Source organism: Neopelma chrysocephalum, unplaced genomic scaffold (genome assembly GCF_003984885.1).
Source record: "Neopelma chrysocephalum unplaced genomic scaffold, ASM398488v2 Primary Assembly neopelma1_63, whole genome shotgun sequence".
In the NCBI taxonomy this organism is placed as follows: Eukaryota; Metazoa; Chordata; class Aves; order Passeriformes; family Pipridae; genus Neopelma; species Neopelma chrysocephalum.
In genome coordinates this window covers 12,581,831-12,607,339 of record NW_020897720.1, presented here as the reverse complement: position 1 = coordinate 12,607,339, position 25,509 = coordinate 12,581,831, and the positions used below count along the sequence as shown (strand labels likewise).

At 42.1% G+C, this 25,509-nt stretch overlaps 1 protein-coding gene across 1 annotated transcript in view; it reads left to right on the top strand.

Annotated features, from left to right (window-relative positions):
* Positions 1-25,509, top strand: part of SPOCK1 (SPARC (osteonectin), cwcv and kazal like domains proteoglycan 1) — a 229,447-nt gene that overhangs the window by 93,218 nt on the left and 110,720 nt on the right. The window contains exon 4 of the mRNA XM_027682817.1: positions 18,372-18,486. Coding sequence (XP_027538618.1) covers positions 18,372-18,486 — 115 coding nt within the window. The remainder of the gene's footprint in view (positions 1-18,371; positions 18,487-25,509) is intronic.

The following is a 25,509-nucleotide window of genomic DNA, read 5'->3' as shown; positions in this document are numbered from 1 at the left end:
CATTCACCCCAGATATGAAATCCATGTCCAATCCCAGTACTTCCAATAGCACAAATTGGGTTTCTTCATGGCATCAGCAACACAGTGCACTTTTTATTTCTTCCTGTGGCTGATGTCCATCAAGTTAATTGTATTCCAGTCTGGCTATGATTTATTAGTGCCATGTGAATTCTAGTTTGCCCGTTAATTCTAATTCTCTCACCCGTCGGTCCTCGTTCTTTCGCTTGGTTTTGTAGGGACTGTGCTGGGGATGGAAGTGATCTCAGTTATTTTTATGAGTTCTGTGCATAGGTGGGAAATTCTCCCCAAATCCCCCAAACTTTGCAGCTGCAGGAGGTTGTTGTGGCTGCCCAGCCCCAGAGCAGCCTGGCTCTGGCAGCACCTCCCTGTTCCTCGCTCAGCTGGTGGAGCGAGACCTCGTGTGCTCTGGAATTGCCTCCCAGTCCATCTCTGCCAGGGATCAGCAGGAGCTCTGAGATGAGGAGTGCATTCTGCTCCTCCTCGAGGATTTACCATGTCATATTCAAGGCTCTTTTCACATTTCTGTGAATATACAGGGATTTTTCTTGTCTACAGCACAAATAAAATAATCCCCTCTTTAATCCTGCCAGGACCAGCCCTTCAGCCAGGCAGTAGAGGCCACTCCTGGTAACTGAGGTCTTTCTCACCTGCAGTTGCATCCAGAAGCTTCCAACTTTTGCAAATGCAGAGGGCAGAATACAATTTGGCTAATTCATGACGACAGAGAAACACATTTCAGTGAACTGGCACAGAACTAGCAGCCAGAGATACTTGAATTCTCTGTCTAGCTCTGCCTTTTTAATTTTCTTCCATATTTCCTTGCCTAAGACTGATAAATCTCTTGCTTTCATTTCCCCCACGGGCTAAAGTGCAGCTACTGCAATTTTATAAGGTTCTTGAAGGATTACTAAAGAAATTTAAAATCTTCCTAAGGTGCTAATAGTGTTAGGCTGTATCTACCAGAACGAGCTCCCAGTTCTGAGAGATAACTGAAGCATAAAAGCTCAGGTTAACAAAGTCACTGTAACTAATATAGTCTAAACAGGGAATCCCTAATCCTGCTTACCAGGCTTTTAAACCTCAACACTCCAAAGATATGCGAGGACAGGTCCTTGATTTGAGGTACAGGGCTGAGCACACGGCCTCTTTCATAAGTACTTATGGTACCTGTTGATATATTTGCTGACTGAATTCAAATCATGAGTGCTTTTTGAACTTTTTTGATGAATAACAGAAGATAAGATACCCCTCTCTTTATCCTTATCTAAAGAAAACACTTCAAAAATTGCCCAGATCAAACATACGAAAGACAGATTTTGTGAGTTCTTCACAAGTAAATTGTGTGAGAATCCCTCTAGTTGCCTTCTTTTTCATAGTAGTGTTGTTAGTAATTAAATATTTTTAATAGCAGCACCTCAGTAATGTAGGAGCTTGCCAAAGCTGTCTCATTTTTTTCCTCTGTGGATTATTGCAATCTCATTAGGGTGTATCATCACAGCAGCAGGGATTCATCTGTCTGCATTTGGGTGTCTGTTACTATGGATCTGATTGTCTGGATTCTGCTCCTCATGGATACAGACAAATAGATACTCTGGGGTGTAATTCATCTCATATTCAGATAGCTGTCAAAAACCAAGTCAGAGGAATTGTTGGGTTTTAGATGCCTGCAGTGTGGGAATCTAATGCTAAATGAGATGGTTTCCAACCTGGTATGTTTATGTCTTGACATTTCCACATCAATATAATTTCCCAACTGGTAGTTGTCAAACACTGGAGAATTTTCGATTTTTTTTAGACTTAAATGGAAGTGTGAGTGAGTCAGATTTAAGTGATATGTTTTTATTTCCTGTTTTGGTTTCTCAAATGGAGCAACTTACACTTCTGTGTTTTGTCCCTTTGAATCACACGGGCTGTAAGGAAACGTGGAACAGAATGTATTAAGGGATTGCACACATGAAATAAACACCAAGTGCTTCAGATTGCCTCAGCTATTAGAAAAATCCTTTAGTCTGAAGGTGTGTTGCTGAGATGGCAGTTCCCACCACCATTAGCAGCCCCTGCACAGAGAAGCTGTGGGTCATACCTCTCCATACCACAGATTTCTCAAAGCAGGCATTCAGACAGACACTTTGGATAAGAGCTTGAGTTGAACACACAGTCAGCTGGTCCCTGCCTTGTGCTAAACTCAGCTTGTGTTCATCATCACTTAAAATACCATCCTTGGTGATTGGACCTGGGGCCCACAGAAAATGCAACAGTCAAAAAGAATCTTTGGTACTTCTGTCTCTCAGTACTTCTACTCTCTCTCTCTCATGCATTTCCAAGGGCTTTAGTTGATTGGTATTTTTTAGGTCTGTTTTTTTCCCCACTGAAAGATGCACAGCTACCAGTACATGGAGCCTTCTGTTGTTCACATAACATTAAGTGCTCCCTGGGGGCTCCTCACGTAGGCGTTCTCTGCTCGAGATTTGCCTCAGGAGTCTGTAATTCCTCCAAGAAGAGCACATATCTTTATTTCAGAGTCATCACAGGCTATCACACTGGCTGATGCTCACTCACATTCTGCTTCATTAACTGTTCCTCATTTGTTTCCTTCTCTTGCCAGCCCATTTAAGCCAGATCCCCAGTGTACCCCCAGTAAAGCCTGGACCAGTTTCAGGCAGAAGACAGATGGGCTCACACCCTGTTCCCTCTCTCTGTGGTGGACAAATTATGTCTTGAATACTTAGTTCAAATGTTACCAAAATACTGACAGCACACTTGCCTTTCTAACAAAATTACAAGTGTTACAATTTGGTTTTATACTAGATTTGGAAAATTCATGGTGCTGGAGAGGAAGAAACTTGACACAGGAGTGTGGACACAGCTTGGGATGTCACTAAAGGGCAGCAACACTCCCTTAGGGACTTTCTATCTTTTCCCACTAAATCTGAGCCTGTGCTGTGCATTTGCATGTTCTTGTGGTCTGACCCAGGACAGTGGATAAATGGGCACACTAAATCCCAAAGAAATAGTAAGAGGAGTCTAGAACTTGTAAGTGTTGATGGATAATGTCACTCTGATTAAATGTGTAATCTAATGTAATAAAGTGGCTTCCAGTTGATCATCTTCTTGGGGAGGGCCCAAAGCTTCCATTCTGGCAGAAGGCATTATCAGCTGGGGATTTCTCCAACTCCAATTTCAGCTGCAGAAGCATGTGGGATCATTTCAGATCAGACAGTACAATGGTGTGTGCTCTATGGCAAATATATGTACCACAAATGTAGTGTTGGACAAATTTTAACATCATTTTGAAGCTGTGTGCATTATCAAGATGTTAGTAATCATGGGATGCTTTCAGGATTTCTCCTTCCTACATTGCTTGTGTGTATGAATGCACATTGTCATCTTTACATTAATTTGGAGAAACTGGTAAGTGAAGCTTGCACCAAATCCCCTGTTCTTTATTAGCTAATTATCTGGTTGTGAGGCCCAGCATTCAGCAGTTCAAGCAAATAACGGAGATGTGAATTATTCATTACATGAGAATGAAAGATTGTAGCTGTTCCAGTCTCCTTCTCTGACAGCTCTATCAAGCATGAGAGACAATGATATTGGCACCATAACAGCAAACAGAGATGGGGTCATCGACCCAATCTGTCCCTACTGTTTGGTTTCCCTTTTCTCTTTTAAAACACAGTAGGAGCAGTAATATGTATGGCCCAGCTATCAGCTTTTCCGTGGTGCCAAGAATGTCTGTGTCTACTGTTGTTGTATTTCCATTTGTTACTCTTTGTTTGTGCGTTTTCTTCTCATATGTGTCAGCAGTAAAGTGTTTTAATCCTCCCACTGACCAAGGCTGTGTAGATAAGCCTTGCATTTTCCACCTTTCCTGTTGGTTCTATCTTGTGAGTCATTTAACAAAGCCCATTTAAAGGGAGAAAGTGAACTCCTGATCCCAAAGAAAGTGAAGTTTCCAGTGGTCTATGATAATAGCTGGTGTTTCATCATTAAAAGATGCACAAATAAGGCCATTTGTAAACTTGCACATCTCTGACAGAGTCACTTCATACTTCCCATGCCCATAATGGCTCTTTGTGGACACTGACATTTCTATAGCAATTTTTAATTGCGAGTGAATGCCAGCAGAGGAAGTTGTGGGTAAACAGCATTTTAAAGGATCAGCACTCCAGCTGTACCACTCGGGGATTTCAAGTGCAATGAGTAATTTATTTCAGGTTACTCACAGGAAAGAGCAACTATATGTTCATTTTATTTCACTACAAAATCATGACAGTCCACTGCCTATAAAAATACACTTCACTTCTCTGTATTGATATCATGAGCCTGCTGAATTTCTTCTTCATTTGTTTGCTTTCTCAGGCTTCAAGTCAATAAGAAGGCTCAGAAAGCCTTTTAGCCGTGGCCTTTTGGCTTTGCCCTGTTTTGTTCTACAACCAAATGATCCAGAAATCGACCTGAAAACATAGTTAAGTGATGTGAAATTTAGACACAGTAACAAATTACCAGTAGGGGAACATGCTGAGTTTCAAATCATCCTGCAGCCCGGGAGGCTGCTCAATTAATTAGCTGGATAGGAAACTTTAGGGAGGAGTTACTGAGAGAATCCACGGGAAGGAGGGAAGGAGGACGTTTCTCCTGAAATGGTGACATTGGCACTTTGACACCCGCTGCTCTGAAGTGTTTGCCAAGCCTTTAAAAACAATCTGTCTTTATATTTTAACGTCAGTGTGCCACCATCCACCTCCAGCAGACACTGAGAGCCAGTGGTAAAGGCTGCACATGCACTAATGGCCATGTCCCAAATAGAACCTGCCCCGTTCAGGGAGCTGATTATGCCTAATAAATATCCTGGCTGTTATTGACTGTTCAACTCACATTAAGAACCCTCCTATGGTCGTCTTCCTTTAGAGGAAAAAAAACAAATCACCGAGATTTGTGGGCCATTTAAAAACCTATAGGGCATGAAATTGATACTGTGTGAGGAAGAGGGAAAGGAATTCCCTCATTAGGTCTTGCACATTAGTACAAAGGCTGTTACTGTAGTTTAATGTGAGTTCTTGTGATATTTCCTCATAGCTCATTTATACCAAACACATGGAAAAATACACTAAGATACCGATATTTCTTTAATTATATTTTTCTAATGGCTTCACCTTTTTTTTTCTTCATACGTACTGTCTGTGGAAAAGCAAAGGATGGTTAAAACGAGTAGCTGAATTAAACACCTTGAACTGAAACACGAACTCTGCTTCCAAATTGTGACACGTAACATAAAGGCTCTCAGGAGTTATGGGGCAGAATTACATTTTTACTCTGTTGTTGATGAACTTCGTGGTACTGAACACTGAGGTTGCCTCTGTGGCAGCAGGAGAAGCTGCTGTGACTGTTTCTTTCTAAAGCTTGTGATGTAGTTGATTGGATAGAACTTAACTGCTGCTCAGGCTCACAAGTTCTTACAGCTGCTCCCCACCTCTGAATCTCAGTAAAGGAAGTTACTTTAACATCCCAAGTGTTGAAAAAGGGTCAGAGCACAGAACATGAAGCTCTTGGTTAAGTTTTTTTTCTCTCCTGCACACCTGACATGTTCAGATTGTCTGCAGTCTTTGCTCTGGCGTGACTTAGGGCGGGTGAAAATTTCCAGTTAGGCTTTCTGGCAGCATCTCTATCCTGCAAAGCGCTGTGAAATCAGCTGGAAAATTATCTTGCCCAAATTATAAATGGAAATTCGGTATTCCTGTCAGACAAACACATTTTGTCTGAGCAGATTTTAATGTTCGACCGTGGCAAAATCAAGCCAAACTCGTTTTCCCAGTTCAGTGTCAGCCCAAGTATCACAGGGGGGTGGTGGAAACCCTACAGGGGAGGGAGGAGGAATCAGAAAGGAGCAGGTACCCCCTCACTAAAGTCCATCCCACTGCCCACCCTGCTTCAACCTCTTCTGGAAGTACAGAAGACCTCTTTGTGATGATGCACCCTTATTAAAATGACAATTTACTGATTAAAAGCCAATAGAAATCCATTCTGCAGAAGCAGGAGTGGAATGGATGAATCGTGCTGCAATGAAGTTTCCGTTTTCTCGACGTCACAGCACATTTATATAAATGGAAATGTTTTTTCCTCCTTAATACTAAGGTCACCCTTGCACTGGTTCTATTTCTGACTGTCATTTTTTACCAGGGATCTTGTTTGAAATCGGAAAAGTATTTGGGGCAGTGCCTCCAGATATGTCTAGAGATAGATCAGACAAGCTGACTCTGGAAATATAATATATATCCCCTGAAAGAGAGTAAAACGCAGTTTCCAGTTCCATTGTTACTTTGTGTTTGAATTATTCAGCTTTACAGATGCACATGGCTCCTTTTTATTAGCACTCCACGTTTCATCTTTGTTCTAATAAAAAAGTAACATGTACATCAGGAACCCTGAATAATTCAGTCTGACTTCATAACTCAGGGATCTCACTCCTTTTCAAGGCCTTTCTTGCCCGGGTGTTCCAGGAATCAAGCAATTCTCTCATGAACAGTTGTTTCCTCTGTTGTAGGAGTCGATTTTGGCTCCCCTGCTGAGTGCAAGGTGACAGAGTTTGCTGTTGTATTGCCTGAGGCAGCTTCAGCTCCTTCTCTGTGGGAAAAAGGACAAAACAACATTTTAGTTATTCCACACAGTTACTCAAGTATCCATAAGGAACTGTTCAAACTTTAATTCTTCATAAAGGATCTTCTTTCAGAATTCCTTTGGCTAAATGTTGGCAAGAGATGTCAGATGATATCTTCATCCATGTCTATTTTTTGAGAAACATAAAGCATTTTAATTAAACTATGAATCTATTTAGAGCCTAACATTGGGTTTGTGTGTTTAAAAATTATTACCAATCACTTATCAAAAGACATATCGAGATGCCCTGCAGTGCATTAATGAGAACAGAATTGTGGCATTTGCCAGAGAACTACACAAAGACAACTTTGATTAACAGCAGCTCTGTAGAGGTGATCTTTTGTTGTTCAAAATTAATTTTGAGGTCTCGAAACCAAGAGAGGAACTGAAGGCTGCGTGAATTAAAAATCAGATCGTGAGATTCCAGCAACTGAAGCGTAGCAAGAAAAAAAAAAAAACCTGTAGGAAGAGCTCAGTGTTGGTTTTTTCCTTCTGTATGTGTGTTCTGCAGTGTGGTACAAGTCCTATAACTTCATATTTTCGGTGCAGTCAAACCACCAGACACTTTGGAACTGCAGTGCTAATGCCCTTCCTTGTGACCACTTTCTGTCTTCCAGCCCATTTGACAATCTGCTCTCCACTCCCAAGGTGAGCTGCTAATTTTACCCTTTCATCTCGTTCTGTGCAGAGAAGTCACTGATTTCCTACTGTTCAGAAACTCCCAACCTCAAAATTTCTGCCTTTGACCCAATTCCAGCAATTACTGGTCGATTCCAGCGGAGTGGAGTTAATTTTTACAAAATGATTTTGTAATTTATGAATTTTCATCCTTATTTGTTTCACACTAGACCTTCCCTCTTGCACTGTGGAGTGAGGAATGGTATTAGGTCCTCCCTGATTTTCCCAGCACTGTTAAGCTCCAGCTAGAAGAAGGAATTCTCTTTGCTGTATTTATATTTACTACACTTTAGAACCAGGCAGGCCGGGCGTTTGTCCTTTCATTTATTTCCCATTTAAGCCTCTTCCAGATATCAATTATATGACTAATTGATTATCCATAGAGGAGCTTCATCTTTTCCTGCTTAGGTAATTCCTCTCACAAGCAATGAAAATTCCATTAGGCAACAATCTATTACACCAGTCAGCCCCCAGCTAATTTACACTTCTGATGTGTTCCTGTTTCTAGATTAAGTACAAGGCCTGTGCTGCAGCATCTCATTCTGTTGGGCTATTTTTGATCATGTCTCATGGCTAAAATCCCCATAACTTTATAATTCTAATGGTTTCTTCTAACAATAAGTTCTTTACCTGTAAAAATACAAATCCGTGATTTTCCCCTTTCATCCCTAATCCAGAGGTGTTCCTGCCCATCTTGAAGGTTTTCCACAGTGGTATCAGGTTGACAGGAGCTGCTCCCATGTGATGGGACTGCAACTGCTCCTTCCCTAATGAAATCACTCTTTGAAGAGCCTTTTATTTCTGTGTTTGTTTTGCTCACTACGCACTAAAACTAATGTAATATGGAAACAAATCTTCCTCTGTTGATGTGGAAAATGAAGTGTTTTGCCCACGTTTCCATGGAGACAATCAGGCTGCCATAAATGAACATGAAATGGCTCTTAGTTCTGCAGAATTTAGCTGTGTTGGAGTCATTTCATTACAAGTCACTCCCGGGGTCCTTTGCTCGTGTTCTGTTCTGCCTCCCAGGAGTCCCAGGGTGATTTCCAGGCAGTGAGTGTTGCTATCCCTGTTTTAAATGCTGGGAAAGATAGGGAGGCATAGAGTGACTAACTCACTGATCCCAAGGGATGAAAAAGGCAAGGATAGAACAAGAAGCCAATGTAAGAGTGTCTTTTCCTTCCTGACCCATTGACTTGGACAGCGACTGCCCATGCACTGAGATGCCAAGAACTCCAAGAAAAAGTGTAAAGTTGGGAATTCATCCCCAACATATCGGTCCAGAGAATGTTATCAGTGTTCCACCTTATTCATTAAGTATAAAATCATAGAAACACAGAATGGTTTAGGTTGGAAGGGACCTTAAAGATCATCCAGTTCTGACCCCTTGCCACAGGCAGGGACACTTTCCACTAGACCAGCCTGGCCTTGAGCACTTCCAGGGCCAAGCTTATGTATTTTATGTGCAGTAGCTGATAATGTTTGGATCCAAAATCTGCTTCATTTATCCTTGCAAACAAGCACAGGAACTTAAAGGAAGAAGTGGAGTTTTTCTCATTTGCAGAGCTGAGTGTCTTTTCTGGTGTAACATTTAAATCCAGGAGGTGCCTGGAGCTGCTGTGACTGGAACAACATTGACATTCAGGCTGTGGACAAACAGAGCAACCCTGTCAGCCTTTCAGAGAACTCACACCCAGGATTTTTATTGCTTGCTTAGCTCTCTCCAGTGCTGTGTTAGAAGGGAGTTGTAATTATGCAAACCGAAATACTGAAACACTGATTTGTAAAACCAGGCCTTTGGTCCTTGTTTTTCACTATTTGCTGATGGAATCAGTGCTAAGAGTGATGCAGTTTTTCTTCTGCATTACCTCTAAAAATAAGCATTAAGAGATATGTGTGCTGTTCATGTTTTGCAATGAGATTTAATGGCTAAAAATATCTACTGAAGAATAATAAAATTTGATTGGTAAGAGATTTTTCTCTGTGAAAAATACAGAGGAGTTCCATATTGTTTCAATTTTATTTTTTCTACTCTTAGTTCACAGTGTTACACTTCATTATAGCTTTTAATCAAAGTTGGAAAAGGGTTCAGTATCATATGAGCTGGCTCTCTGAATTAAATCACAGTAATTTTTTTCCCATTACATTGCTGCTTCAGTTAAATTATAAATTATAACAGCTTCAGAACCATTCCAAAAGGGTTTCACCACATACCATGTGACTTCTCTCCAAGCAAATCAAAATATATGTTTGTATTAATCTGAAATGGGAAAGGTATATCTTTAATTATGCATGAATAATTTAAAATATTATTTTCAGAAGAAGGCATAACGTTGTTTGTTTTCATTGGCCTCAGAGTAAAGTAATTTGTATTAAATGAAATCCCACTAAATAAATGATAATTCTGTAACAGAAAGCCTAGTCTAGGTCAGTTCACAGGAAAAATTATATCCAGCATTTCAAACTCACCATAGGATTGTCAAGTGCAAGCATAAAAAAATCTCAAAGTCATCTTAAATATACTTTCTCTTTTTTTTTTTTTTTAAAATTTATGATGATTTGGAGTGTTTTGCACGGCCTGGATATTTTAAAATCTTTATAGTTTATATTTTCGGTATTTTCCCAGCAGCAGACAGATTAAAATCTTTCTGGGATTGGGAGAGAAATGCAAAGTTCTGTTCTGGCACTGGGATCTGGAGGTTTAAGGAGATCAGGTGGTGTCACAGGACCCATGTTCAACCACAGATATGCAAAATGCAGCCTCAGCTAAAATCTGACTTAATATCATCTCACGAGCTCTTATCAGCCAACCAGTGCAGAGACCCGAGTCTTTCTCTCTCTTTTCCTCTGGAAAATTGAACCTGGAAGTTTGAGGGAGCGTGTTTCATTCCAGAAGAGGGATGGCAGGGCTTGGAGGCACCCCAGGGGCAGGGGATGGGGGCAGCAGTGGCTCTGCCAGCCTGCCTGGGCAGAGCAGAGAAAGGCTGGAGGGATGTTGGTATTTGGGTGAGAGATTGGGGTGTGAAGGGCCCTTTGGGAAGCAGGCAGAGGGCTGAGCCTGGTTTAGCTCTGCTCCCGTGCTGAGGATCTGTCAGGAGAGATCCTGCAGACCTGGGTCCTCCCTGAGAGGCAGGAGAGGTTTCAGCATTTCCTCACATTCCACCAACTCAAAATTAGAGGAGTTTTTCAAGCTCTCACTTGCATCCCAGGAACTCGAAGCTGGATCACCCCAGGGGTTTTGGGGACTGTAGAGCTGCTGTCATTAAACACATGCCAAAGCACTCTGAGTCCCAGAGAATGGGGTAATTTTTATACCCCACTGCTTCCTGGAATTAATAATTGAAGGGAACATCTGAGCAATGTCCTTCTGCTGGGTTTTTTTAAGTCTGTTTTGCTTTCAGCTGCCCCGGGATATGCAGAAAAGCACCCCGAGGGTATGACATGTGCAAGCACAAATTATCCCAGAGTGGAAGTGCTTGGAATTGAGAGGAGCATCGTGGCACTGGTGCCAGATCACACTCCACTGAACTGTGCAAGTGAGCCACACTGGCATGTTGGATGAACCTCTGCCTTGCAGGCAGGAGAGTTGTTTGTGAAAAGGGCACCTGCACTGAGGGTTGTGACTGATTATCACATCCACCAGTGGAAGCACATTTCCCAACTTACAGTCTTATCTTATTTTTCTTTTCTTTCCCTGTTTTTTTTCACTGCATTGGATTTCTGTAGATTCGTCAAGGACATTAATTTAAATACTCGGGTTCTTATCCTTTGCTTCAGAAAGGAAATCTGTAGAGTCCTTTGAAGCATCTTCTGCCTTGGATGGCCCTCAGCAATGTCAAAAGCAATTATATGTCAGTTATAAGAAGTGATTTTTGAAAGTGCCTGTAAAAATTAAAATAGATGTTTCTGTGCACTATATCAGCATCTTCAGCCACTCAGATGTCAGAGTGCTCCAAAGAAAAGCTGTACAAAAAAGCTATACAAAAATACTGTGCAGTGATGGAACAAATGCTGACAGTTTGAGATGTCACTGCTTAACTGCCTTGAGAAATTCCATTTATTGAAAACAATTCACATACATGTTCGAAACGGTCAGGCTCACAGTAATTAATTTTCAGCTGAATTGATTTCTGTATGCAAACTGCTCTGAGGAGAGACAGACTGAAATATCTGAGCTGACTGATGGAAGACATGCTCTCCCCTGGACTTGGGGAAGGGCTAACACCAATTTTCTCCCTAATGAAGCAGAATGACTTATGCCAAGATTTGCAGAAGCAGGATGAAAAACAGTGGTGATTATTTACGTTTATATGGGGGGTGGGCCTTGTAACCTGTTATTAAATAACTGTTTGTAAAACCAGAGTTATTGACAATATCAGCTCCGAGAATAAATGTTAACGTTCAGCTCCAACAAAGAACATGGTCTTCCCAATGGCTGTAAAAGCCTGGAAATCCATCCTGGGCTTCCTGGGGTGTCTTTTTCATACAAGGGGATGGAGTAGACCCAGTGCACTTGAGTCTGTGACAGTCTAACCTCAGCACATGGATTGGTTGAAGTTTTCCACTGGAGCATTGTGAACTTCCCATGTGTTCCCAGAGAAGCAGAGCAATGCTCACCTGAGTGCTCTTTAGCTGAATATGTATGACCATGTTCACCCTGGGAAAAACAGCATCAATTCCTCACGTACTTTAGGGTTGTAGAAGCTTTGACTCTGGTGGGAAGGCTGTGGGGTGCTTGGAACAACCAAAATGTTAAAGGCAAAGCTGGTTTTAGCCATCATGCATTGAGAACATGCCCTTTCCCCAGCAAAAATCAAGAGCAAATCTTGTAGGGGTTTTTCCTGACACATGTTTAAGCTGCTTAATGGCTTCTTAGACTTTTGCCATACCAGGGTTCTCGTGGAAGTGTGTAGTAGAACTCTACCAAGTCACTACTCAGTTGCCTCAGTCACACTTTCTTTTTGGTTGTCACTGTGCTGCAAGTGGAGACAAGATGCTGATTTGAGACCTTCCCTCTTGGGTCTGAAGTTTGACATAAGATGCCATCTGAACTTCATGCTGGGTGGGGGGGAAGCCAGGTGAAAGGCAGAGCCTTCTGTCCAGACCTGCTCATGTCTGCAGCTTTCCCATTCCTGCCCATTTCCTGGCCTCTCCAGCCAGGAATTGTGCTTTCCTTCTCGTGCCTGCTCGTGGAGTACAGCTGGAATCAAGTAACATGTAATCATATTGAAATGCACACCTATAATGTAATGCATCGTTTAATTGAGAGACTGAGTTTTATTATTGATCTCTTTTGTATTAAAATATACCCTGGGACCTTTGCATTGAAGACAGCAGGTCTCATTTTCCAGTTTTTCATACCTTTCCCAACAGATGCTCTTCTTTTCTCATATAGTCAGAACAGATCCAAGGGGATTGCAGAATAGCAAGTGCTCTTGACATTGCATTACGCCCGAGTATTTTTGTCATTGAGTGATCATAGTGCTTATTGGCAGGCAATTTTGGGAACAGAAAACCCAATATTTACATAATGCCATCTCTTTTTGATTGTGCAGTTCATTTCAGCTCCACTAAACAGCCACACTTTGAAATTACTCCCCTTCCCCTAAGGAGTGGTCATAAAAACAGAATCAAGCTCATAAATCTTGTCGTGAACTAGTTGCACGGTTTCTGCAGGATTACACATCCATTGCTGTGAGACACTGAAAGTATTTATTTGTTATCACCCTTTTAAAGTCAAATGTGTGAAAAGTAAATTCCCTGTGTTGTGATTAACACAGTGACCCTCTGCCACAGCACGTGGAGCCACAGGCTTAGAGAGCAGCTCCTCCCTGTGCTGCCACTGACTGAACTAAGATTTTCCTGCAAGTCATAAGTCTTCTTTTATAGCATGGTAATAAATAAAAACATGAAATTTAATAGAAAAGTATCTCAAACACTGCTGGTAGGTCTTTGTGCCACACTGATTTATATTGCAAACCCACGGCCTCTGGTGAATGGTGCAAGGAGGGGAGAGGAAAATGTGCTTAGTTCATAAGGGAAAGTTCTCTGGTCTGCTGGGTGGAGCTGGGAGGGAAAGGGATTTGGGATGCAGTTGGTGTCTGTAGTCCTTTTGGTACTGGAAAGCAATGTCAACATGCCATTAGGAGGTTGTTAGCAGGCTGGTGCAATCCCTGGTGTTTATATCTACCAATTATTCTGCTCTCTCTCTGAGATAACCATAGAAGATTTATAGTTTTAAGGGAGAATTTAGGTTGCTCTGCATAATAAAAGCTAGAGGGGAAAAAAAGAAAAGAAGGAATGCAAGTCTTTTGTCTCTTAACAACAGGAATTCTGATGCTGCACCTCTATTTTATATAAATGAGTGGAGCACAGGTTTTGGGTCACTGTGTATGTAGGAGAGCCTTTCCCTTTGCAGTGCAATCAGCTGACCTGCAGAGTACAATTTTCTTCCAGAAATGTTGTGACCAATGAAGCAGAAACTTTAACCCATCTAAACACTTCTTCCCTTGTCAGACAGGAAGAGACTTCACAGCTCTGAGTACCAGGACAGCTGGGCAGAAAGTAAATATCAGCAGCAGAAACCTCTGGGTGTGAAGGGAGGAAGAGGGAGATTTTTGAGGCAAGATGAAAAGCCAGACATCCTAAATTTTCCCAGGATAAAAAGCTTCTGAAAATGATTGCACTGAAAGATGGGCAGTGCTGTATTTCAGCCAGCTGCCTCCTGGGATGGATACTTCCCTTGGAGACCAAGTGTGCAGGGATCTGAACATGGGAAATGCTCAGAACAGGAAACTATGAAGCCTGGGCTCCCAAAATGATAGGCAGAGTGACTGAAATGGGTTTTTATCAAAGAATTTATGTTCATGTGAAACCTTGAATTCCAATACTGACTGGACACGTATCCCCTTACAAAAATTTTGGATGAATCCTCAGCCGCTGTCAGGTGAGATTAACTGACCATCAGTTTTACCTTCAGACTCAACCTAAAGAAAAAGTGGGAAAATGTTCACATCTCAAAGCCAGGCTTAAGGTATTTTTGTGTGCAGACAGACCTGAGTGCAGACTCCCTGACACAGAAAGGGGTGGCTGTAGCTTTCCTTTCAAGCTGATAATATAACATCATCCTCCCACTTTCTTTATTTATTTTTACTTTTAGCTCTTCATTTGCAAAAGATTTCCTCCTCGTTGCTTTAGGACAAAAAGGAACTGTAATGACAAATACGGTTGTTATGTTTCATCTTATTCCCAAGGGGGTGTTCTCCTGCCAATGATGAGCATCTGCTCCCAGTCATGGAGAAATCTGATTAACAAAGCGTGGTCTTTGATTAGCATATTTCAGAAATTGTTTCTTATTATGAGCCCTCCTTAGGGCTTGTGTTGCTCAGCAGTGGAACAACCTTCCAAACGTATTGGACATGTTGAGGAACTTTGCAGACATATAAAGACCCATTTGGAACTTTTCTGTTCCTGTGGATCATACATTCTGCATAAGTGGACAAAAATCTCAGGAAATAGTAATGCACATCATGAGTTTTTCTGCTGTCTTCTAAAAAGAAGTTTTGCTGGTATTTAATAAACTTCTTGCTACTGGTTTGAACTCTATGTAAGGGCTGTTCGTAATGAATAATAAATGATACTTCTATTGTGTGTTCCATGTAAGGATTTTCATGAGCTTTTCCACCATAAATGAAATAATTGATCCAGCACAGAGGTGTGGAAAAGCTTTATTTATTATAGTCAACATTATTATTATTTTCAGTTTTTGGAAGCAAGACACTGAGGTTGGGGCCTGATTTGTAAGGGAATTATGACTGGGATTTCCAGCCATATTTTTTCCTATTGCTTTTCTTCAAACTATTCAACTATATTCATATGTATTTTTCTTTTTTGATAGACAAATTTCAAATAGCAAAATATTTGAAAGCTGTGTTTCTTTTACTAGTAATGTAGAGTGTGATACTATTTCAGACCTGTGTGCATTTTCACTACCTTAGAAAACCTAAATAGTTCCTGAAGTGGATAAAATTCTCCAATTAGAGTAAATTTTACTAGGAAAAAATGCTAAATATTGTAACTGTGCATGATGCCACATGGACCATGTGGGCCAAAATTTTGCTTCTCTTATTCCTGCCAAACCAGGGTTGACTCTGAAGGCTAAACCCACGTTCCCACTTAGGCAGGTTTGGCTGCTGGAAAACCAGGAGCACAAGGCCAGAGTGTGCTCTCCAGCAGCCCAGTGCTGTTGGCAGCTCTCAGCCCCGGGCTCTGAGCCAGTTTGCACAGTGATTTTTGTTGAGGCAGCATTCTGCATCGAGGATGTGCCACCAGCAAAAGCAGACAACGTGTCTGTGCTCCAGCAGCAGAGCAAGGCCAGGTGCAGGCGAGCAGAAGTTCTGCTCGTTAAGTTTGTGGGTGTGGGAATGACCTTTGAATTCATAGAATCATAGAAATCAGCTGGGTTGGAAGGGACCTCCAAGATCATCAAGTCCAACCCTTGATCCACGACCGCTGTGGTTCCCAGCCCATGGCACTGATGCCACATCCAGTCTCTTCTTAAAAACCTCCAGGGACGGAGAATCCACCACTTCCCTGGGCAGCCCATTCCAATGGCTGAGCACCCTCTCTGGAAAGAAATTCTTTCTAATATCCAACCTAAACCTCCCCTGGCACAGCTTAAGACCGAGCCCTCTTGTCTTGCTGAGAGTTGCCTGGGAAAAGAGACCAACCCCCACCTGGCTCCCCCCTCCTGTCAGGGAGTTGCAGAGAGTGAGGAGGTCTCCCCTGAGCCTCCTCTTCTCCAGGCTGAACAGCCCCAGCTCCCTCAGCCTCTCCTCATAGGACTTGTGCTCCAGTCCCTTCCCCAGCCTCGTTGCTCTCCTCTGGACCTGCTCCAGGACCTCAATATCCTTCCTGAACTGAGGGGCCCAGAACTGGATACAGCACTCCAGGGGTGGCCTCACCAGCGCTGAGTCCAGGGGAAGAATCACATCCTTGGACTTGTTGGCCACACTGTTCCTGATCCAGGCCAGGATCCATTGGCCTTCTTGGCCACCTGGGCACACTCTGGCTCATGTTCAGCTTCCTGTCCATCCAAACTCCCAGGTCCCTTCCTGCCTGGCTGCTCTCCAGCCATTCTGTCCCAGCCTGGAGCTGCCGGGGGTTGTTGTGGCCCAAGTGCAGGACCCGGCACTTGTCCCTTAAAGCTACAATCTGCTGACCCTGCACACTCCAAGTGGTGCTCACTCTCCAAAGGCTTTGCAGAAGGAGGGTGTTTCACTCTCTTTTGCAGTTAAGGAATATCTAGGTAGGCAGATAACTAAGGAAACTGTGCCTCGATATCTCAATCCCTGTCAAAGATTTGCCTCAGTCTCTAACTCGGTCTCCAGGGAGAGTAAAGAGGATTAAGAGGGTGTATCTCACTCTTAGTGTTCTGGGAATGCAAAGGGCAGCGAATGGGATACTTCTCATCTGCCTGACTTAAAAAAGACACCAAAAGGCAACAGCAAAACCCCCCTGAAGAGCCATGTCAGCCTTTGGTGGTTCCACTGGGACAGACCCTGTCCCCTCTAACCTGCCTGTGTGTTTTCCTAACGCATTAAATGTTGATGCCTTGTTGTTTATGGTGCAGGAAACAGATGGTCTTTTCTCCTTCCCTGCTCATTTCACCTCTTCGATCACTTTTAATGGCTTTAAGAGGAAAAGCTTTTAACGCTTTTGCTTTGTTTTTATGATTTCCACCCCCCGTCTCTCACCAAAGGCATTCCAGTAAATACATATGCACTCGTGAAGCTCAATTGCCCGTCCCAAATGTGTAATGGGTGTTAATGTGGCAGGAGCTTGTAGCTGTGGCTGTTTAACCCAGCACAGAACAGCTGCAGCTCTTAAGACCTGCAGGAACACACAGAAGAATCCTCTGCCTGTTGGAAATGCGTTTGCTCTCCAAGAAATTTGGCACGTAGCAAACTGACAATTCTTATACCTCAAACAACCTCCTTTGAAAAGTTTCTCTGGGCGTTCAGGAGAAGAGGGAGGCACAGTTGTCATAATGTGCAGTAGGAGCTTTATACAGTCCCCAGAATGAAACCAAGAGTGATATGGGGAACAATGGGAGAGGTAAAATGGGATTTGAAGACATGCTGAAGAGGAACAGAAAGTCAAATCCGTGGCAAAAGAATGTCCAAAAAGAGCTTCTCTAAAAATCGCTTCTTGAAATTTCTCAGTGTGGCTGAGACTTCCCTTCTTCTGAAAGTATTCACATAAACCATGCTTTGAATATTTGTAATTCATCATGGCACGTAGTGTCTTACTGCTGATCTTCAGAACATCCTTTTGTAAGAGAATGGATTTAGAGAGGTACCTTTCAAATGGGACAACAGCTTGGGCATATTTGCCCTGAGACACGTCATGCTCTCCAATTCAACCTCCAACAGCAGTGCTGGTGATGCAAGTTGCTGTATGAAAGCCCAGGATTATTTTATTGCTATTACTGCTCTTCTACTCAAGCATTTTAAATACAGGAGATGCTTCTCTGTAAAAATGAAAAATAATTTCTGCAAAATAACATGCCTGTTATGCAGCATCTGTGAAATTAAATTTATTAGCGCTCTGCAATATGTCAGTTATTAGTTAGCTTCTAAAATACCACTCATTTTGTTATTTGTTATTTTATCCCATCATAACTTTTCTATGAGATGAACAGCATGATATAGACGATTAAACCAGAACTTCATCCCAAAATCTCATGTCTAATATTAATGGGAATGCAAGTTAGACTCAGATTATTGTTCAGTAGTCAGTCTTTAAGCTCTCCATGTCTTTCTACATGTTTCTACAGTAGAAAACATCCCTATTTCACGTGCAGTCTGAAAGCAGCAGCACATGCTATAAAATGGCAAAGTCTTTATTTGCTCAGACAGGGGAGTGTCCATTCTCACCAGCTGTCATCCCTCAGCCAGGAGAGACTTTTTTGTGCATATCTCACTTTCTTTTTTGGTGTGTTTGGTGTTTTACAGCCCTGGATCCCTCCAAGGATCCCTGCCTGAAGGTGAAGTGCAGCCCACACAAGGTGTGTGTCACCCACGACTACGAGACCGCGATTTGCGTGAGCCGCAAGCAGCTGGTGCACAGGTGAGGGAACCTCGTGTGCTTTGAGGGGTTTGTGCCTCTCACAGCAGCAAACATGCACGTTTTAAAACCTGAAAACCTGAAATACGTGTCAGAGACATCTACAGTTCCAGCAACTTAATTGGAAGTAATTAAGAGATATTAATTTTTTTAAAACTATATCAAACCTCTGCTTAAATTTGCAAAAAAAATGGAAAATGTTGGTGGAACTTTGTAGAGCATCTCCATGGGGAGTCACATAATTGCAGAAAGCTTCAGATCTGATTGTTAAAGAACTGAATTAAGAGCAAATGGAGTAGATATGTTACAAGCTTTGGCCAAGATGTTCAAATTAGACCACAGAATTTTACCAAGAGAAGCTATGAATAAATGAAGAAATGCCTACTGCTCATGAGTTGAAATATGCTGCAAACACCCAAGAATTAAGAAATTTAAAAACAAATGTGGCTCAAACAAACTAACATTGCCCTGTTTGGGAAGCAGAACTAGTAGAACCAGTAAGGCAACTGGGTTTGAATATCTCCAGAGCCTCTCTGAGCCAAGAGCCAGAATAAAACTAAAGAATAAACCCCTCCACTTGCCAACAAGTGTGGAATAAATCGTGTACTCTGAATGCTGGGTCTGCATTTTAAGGAAAATACATTGTCTAGCTTTCATTATATTTGAGTGATAAATTTGGGGACTGGTCTCAATTAGTCTCCCTGTTTAGTATGGAAGCAAAATTTGCCTGTAACAACTCAGTTCCTAAATGTTGTCATCAGCTGAGATCTGAGTTCAACAGCTGTTTGAGCCAAGGGCTTAAGCCCTTCAGGATGATCTGATTCCCAAGTACTAGGACTATATTTCATCTTATCTCAGTGATACCTGGCTGAGGAAGCTGATCCTGTAAGAATAATTTGTCTTTGATCGATAATACAAAGTTAATGGTGTAATGTGCGTGAGGCAGTGTGTTTAATCTTTGGTTTTCAGTCTGGAATGATCCCTGGAAGGATGGAAGGAGTCTGCCTATGGGCAGTGCTTACATCCTAATGACATTTTTGGCATTATGTAGCTTACATTTTGTAGTTAGGATGGATTTGAACCACTTGCATTATATAGTAGTCCTTGTGATATATAGACATAGATGTGGAGCCAAATGCTTTCTGAGCTATTTCCAGCATTTAATGTCCCCAAAGTAGTCAAAATGGTTCAGAGTAATGGTACAGAGGAGCTGAATATCGTTTCTTTGCAGAAACCAGGCTGCTTTTCATGTGATCTCTCTATGATTCCTCACTGCCTGCAGCCATTTCAGATAACCTTTGAGCAGCACTGTGACTATGGGGATGAATCGAAAAGTATTGAAAACTTACACTGAAAATTCACCAAACAGTTTCCAGCAAGTTTTGTGATGCTGAAAAGAGCTACTGCTGATGTGTGATAGTGGCACATAGAACCCCAAAGTGGTTTTATTCTCCAGGTACCCAGCTCCCTTTGCCTCAGAAGGGAGACAGGCCAAGGAGGGGAGTAACCAGGGCAAATTCTCTGCTGGTTTGAATCAGTGGAGTGGCACCTCTAAAGGTTTTCATCTTTAGTCCCACGACATTCTGCTCTTCCTGTGCCTGAGCTCAGCGCTGCTGTATCTGACTCCAGTCATATTTAAGGCTGTGTTAACCAGGAGTAAACACATTGCAAGAAGTGGAGTTGCACCTATTTAAAACCAGTGAAAACCTGAATATATTCGTGTGGGCACGTGGAGTAAGAACCACCAAATAACACAGCATTGTTGTGGTTGTTTTGCACACCCATGGTGCTTTTGGTGGGTGTCCTCCAGGAGGGTTTTCCACTTCATGCATCATTATCAACTTGCTTTAGTGGCTTTACACAGTGTGTAGGCTCAGCAAAAAGCAGTGGAGGGAGCAGCACCTTTGTTCTTGCTGAGTCTCCCAGACAGAACTGCTCTGATTTGTGTCACCCCCTGTGACCCACTGAAGAGCTGCAGCACAAGGGAGCTGTGGTTTCCCAGGCACAGTGTGTAGCTAACCCTGAAATCACCAGTGCCAGAGCAATGCCATTCCCACATCATTTCCTTTGTGCTGGAATGCCCACTTTTTAAACCACTGCAGAGTGCAGTAGCAGTGCAGAAAACTGAGTTACATGTAAATGTGTTATTCAACATTTACTCAGACCCTGCCCCAGTCGGGCCTCTCCTTTCCAGCATCTGCAACCTCCTCCTGCTCTGCTTCTCCTCCCCTTCACAATCACCTGGTGAGCAGCCCCTGATCTCCAATCATGGAATGGTTTGGGTTGGAAGGGACCTTGAAAATCATCTAGTTCCAACCACCCTGCCCTTTTACCAGCAGCTGATTACCCAATTAACCTTGCTGTGTTCATAGCTTTTTTCTCTTCTCTTGTTCCTTCTCATGCTGATTAAGAAAATAACTGTTTATTTTTGTATTCTGTGAGATACAGGAAAAAGGGCACAGCTCAAAGGGAACTTTGCAAAATAGCATCATTTCACTTCCTGTTGGTATATTTATCCATGTTAATTGTATTTGTTTTCCTAGTATGTGTTTTCTTGAAGGGGCTACCACAAGCAGCAAGATGAGAAAACCCAAATAATAGGCCAAGAGCAGAGTGTAGTTTGTTCATTTTTTGTCTTTCTCCATGGACACTGTCCAACTAATTTTTCTAGTAAGCTTTCAGTACTTCAAAAGTTAAGGCAGAAGATGTCTGAGAGGTATTTCAGACAGATAATAGCATTTTGTCAGCACATCCTCCAAGGCATTTACGGCACAAATTGAACAGTGCATTTAGAGAAAAGGCAAGACTGAGCAGTGATTGAAGAGTGTGTAAAAGATAAATTTGAAGGTACCTTCTTCTATGCTTAATAGTCCTTGTACTAATGATAGGGTCTTATGAAATCCTTTTTGTGTGGATTAAAACCCCTTTCAATTTGGACATCTATGAGGAAGAGTCTTTATTAGTTCAGTTTTGCGTGAAATGCAGGAGTTAATGTCTCTCAAAGATTTCTCAGACACATCCAGTCCTTGTAATACTTTGTGCCATTTGTCTCTGCTGGTGCAGAGGATGGGAAGGAAAGATGTCACTCCTGGGCTCTTTTCAAAAGAACAGGGTGAGAAGAGAGGATTGATGGGAAAATAATGGGCATATTAACATGTGCAGGGTTTACAGCTTTGCTCAGTCCATTTAACTGGTGATCACCAATTAGCTCATCACTGCAGTGTGTGTCACTCACAAAGGTAATCACACATTGTCTCTACTTCTCTGCTGGGCCTTAGAAATCCAGCTGTTAACTCACAACTTCTTCAGGACTTTTCAGGATAATGTGCTGACAAAAGAGGCCACTGCTGCATTCCTCACCATCTTTTGTTTTTAAGATCTGGACAAATTCCCAGATAAAACATCTGTTCTTCTAAATTACACGTCTAAACCTTGCTCTGACCAGCATGGCAGTGCTGGCAGCTGCACTTATCCACAAGGAGCAGACAAATCTCCCTCTCTTTCTTCACAAATCCTGCAGCTGATACACCATTTCTGGTTAGGAAGGACCCTGTTCAAAACAAGTGAAGTAAAACAACCCCATATGTGAAATGGAGCATTCTCATACCATTGCTGTCCGTGTGCCAGTTGAGAGCTTCAAATTGTTTCCAAGAGGGGGAAGCAAAGCAATAACTGCCAGAACATCAGTGCCACACCTGCTCTGGAGAACTGCTGGGAGCATTACAGCAAAAATCTCTGACCGCAGCAAACACACTTTTAGGGATTTGCTGGGAAGTTTTGCACACAAGCAAGGATTTGAAACAGTGCTGCTCCTCGATGGCTGTGATTGCATCAGCAGTCACCTCTTAAAATATGCTAAATGCAGGGCTATAAACCCCTAACCCTGTTGGTTTTCTCTCTCTGCCCTGTGCCTGCCTGTGTTTTCTCTTGCTTGCTTTGCTGCTGAGTGCTGATGAGGGATGGCACAACACCAAGGGCTCCTGTGGGGTGACACCTTGAGCTGCAAACCTGACTCCCACATTCCCAGGGGCCTGACCAGTGTGAGGGAGGGCTTGGTCCTGAGCTCATCATGTTCAGTTCTGCCTGATTTACGGGGTAATGTTTATCAGGTGAGCAATCTATAGGAGAACCAGACCTGGGTGATGATTAATTATCTTTGGATCTATTAATACCCTCATTTGGTTCCCCAATTAACCTTGGTGTGCTCAGAGCTTCTTTCTCTTGTTCATTTTCATGCTGATTCAGAAAATAATTGTTGTTCATTTATGTATTAAGTACAATTCAGGGAAAAGAGCCTGTGCCAGAGGGGAACTTTACAGGATGGCATCGTTCAGCTTCCTGTTGGTGACTATTTCTCCATTTTAATTATATGTGTTTTACTTGTATGTGGTTTCTTGAAAGGGCTACCAGGATGGGAGAACCCCAACAATAACAGGCCAAGACCAGAGTGTAGTTGGTTCATTTTTTGTCTTTCTCCAGGCAAAGTGTAGGTATTTCTAACTCCTCTGCAGGTATTACTAACTTTTCTGCAAATCCCTCCTTTTCTTTCAGTTTGTGCTAGAACAAAGAGGGAAGGGATGTCACTCCCTAACAGGGTGAATTTTCCCCATTTCATCAAACCCTTGATATTTTTTTACAAGCTGGCAGATGCAGGACAGGAAGAATATTTGGAAAATCTGCTGTAAGAATATGGTTCTTTCAAGTATTATTTATTTGTAGCTGAGAAAAAAAAAGAGGAAAGGATATTTTCAGTGGTGTAGAACACAGTTTGCTCATCCATCTTGGGTAGGCAGGAAGCCAAAAACTGTGTTCTGGGACACTCAGGCCTTCCTAGAGTAACAGCCCTCCCTAACTTTAGTGGTGAAATGTGAGACTACACTCAATAATTTAGGATAATACAGCTCTATAATAAAATTGTTATGAAGATTAAATCGTATGCATGGATGCAGAAAACATAAATATTAAAATTATTTTTTGCATCCCTAGAGTTTTTTGTAAGTTCTAGGATGAATTCATGAGTTAATTTTTACTGCAGATTTCTTTATGGGCACCGGGTGAATTCTTTTGTTGACTGACATTTTCAGAATTAAGGGAAGAAAACTGCCCAGTTCACAGCCAAAGGAAAAGCTTTTGACTGTTGTTTTATTAAAATAAAACCATTTCAAATTTATTGGATTTTTTTCCTAAGTAACAATACAACAGTATTTACATCTGGTTTGAACTCGCTAAATCTGACTTTCCCTAAAAAAAAGAAAAAAAAGGCATGTTTTTATGCAAAACCTTTTATCTATCATGATGAGTATTGATTAATGTACTGGCATGGATTTTTGCTTCAGAAGAAAGAGCATTGAAGTATTTGATTAAACACACACTCACAGAACCCAGCAGATTGCATTAAGTTTTTTTCAAACAAATACACTGTACTGGGGAAATTGCCAAAATTTAGGCTTATTATTCCCAAGGGTAGCTCTGACAGGATCTTGGAGAGCTGCTTTAATCCTCTAAGAATGAAAGTTCTAGACATGAACAGGATTGAGTAAATGTTTGTTGTTTGGGTATTTTTCTGTAATTTGTAAACTATAGTGCATTACTCTGTAAAGACTATTATTCTTACTAATATCTAATCCCTCACGGTACATTGCACAGTTTATGTGTGGCTCATGCTGTTTGTCCAGCAAATTAAATGAGAAGCCAGGAAAATCAAAGAGAGAGGGGCCTCTGAGGTCAGAGACAAATGCAGCACATAATGTGATGTGCAAGGGGTGTGTGCAAGTCCTTAGAGAAAACCTGAAAGCTTTTAAAAGTATCTCATCTCCACATTGCCTGAACAACAAAGGATGCCTGCAACATGAAAGCTTGGGAATTTGCAGCAGACAAGTAACAGACATGTGGAAATCAGGAATTTTTGTTTTCTTATGTGGGCTAAGTTGCCTTTTAATAAGACAGAAAGCACATGGTGTGATGTGCCATCAATCCTTAAGTGCTCAGGGGGACCACTGACTGTTAAGAGACAGCAGCATAAGAGTCTGGCACGATCCTTTATTCCCCATTACAGTTATTTTTAAAATTTTGAACATGAAAATTATGATCTAAGCATGAACTCCCAAAGGTTAATGGCTTTTCCACCAAGACAGTCTCCATCAGTAGCTGCCCGGGATTCAGTCCAAAGGTGCTTGAATATTGGAACAGCTCTCACTGGTTTTAAAAGCAGATATTACTCTGCTGAACAGGATCATCTGTAAACTGTAGGTCTCATTCTCCAAGTGGTCCATTTCTCAGCTTCAGCTCTGCCTGCATTAAATTGCTTTTAACTAAAGAGACCACAGGGAGAATCCGTGGAAGGCCTGGCTTTCATCACTCACAGTGAAATGAGCTCCTTCAGTTCTGGGTCAGGAGTGACCTACTTGCTGCCAGGAGTTTCTGCACAAAAAATCCTCCAGTTGATTATTTCCTGGAGGAAGCTGGCTGTGGTATGTCCTCTCAATAGACAAGGCTTCATGTTCTTTTCAGGCTGTTTTCTGGCTTTCTCAAGCTCTAGATATGCTGTTGACTTCACTGTGTTTCAAAACTCAGAGGTAAAAGACCCTGAAGAATTAGCAAACTTAGGAAAGATCCACTTTCCTTACCTTAAGTACTGAAGCTGAATTCAAATATGGTTACTGACTCAAAGCAAAAAGTGCCCAAATTTTGCACCAGGAAGTTTGGTATTTCCATGAATTTCCAAACTGCCCCAGCAAAATGCACACCTGTGAAACCATGGTCAGGCAGAGCACAGGTATCTGCCATGGAAATTGCCCAAGATTGTCCCTGATAGCCTGGACTTTCTGCATCCCAAGGCCAATTAACCACCCTGCACTTCTCTCCCCAGCACTGGTGCCTCGTGGCTGGTCACGATTCCTCAGCTCGTTAGAGCAGTGCAAGGGACTGGCTCTCACTGGACATGAGTAATTCCTGAAATATCTGATGGTGCACAGCTCTTTTAGAATGGATTTTAGAGCGTGGAGTCCTCATCTCTGTCTACATTGG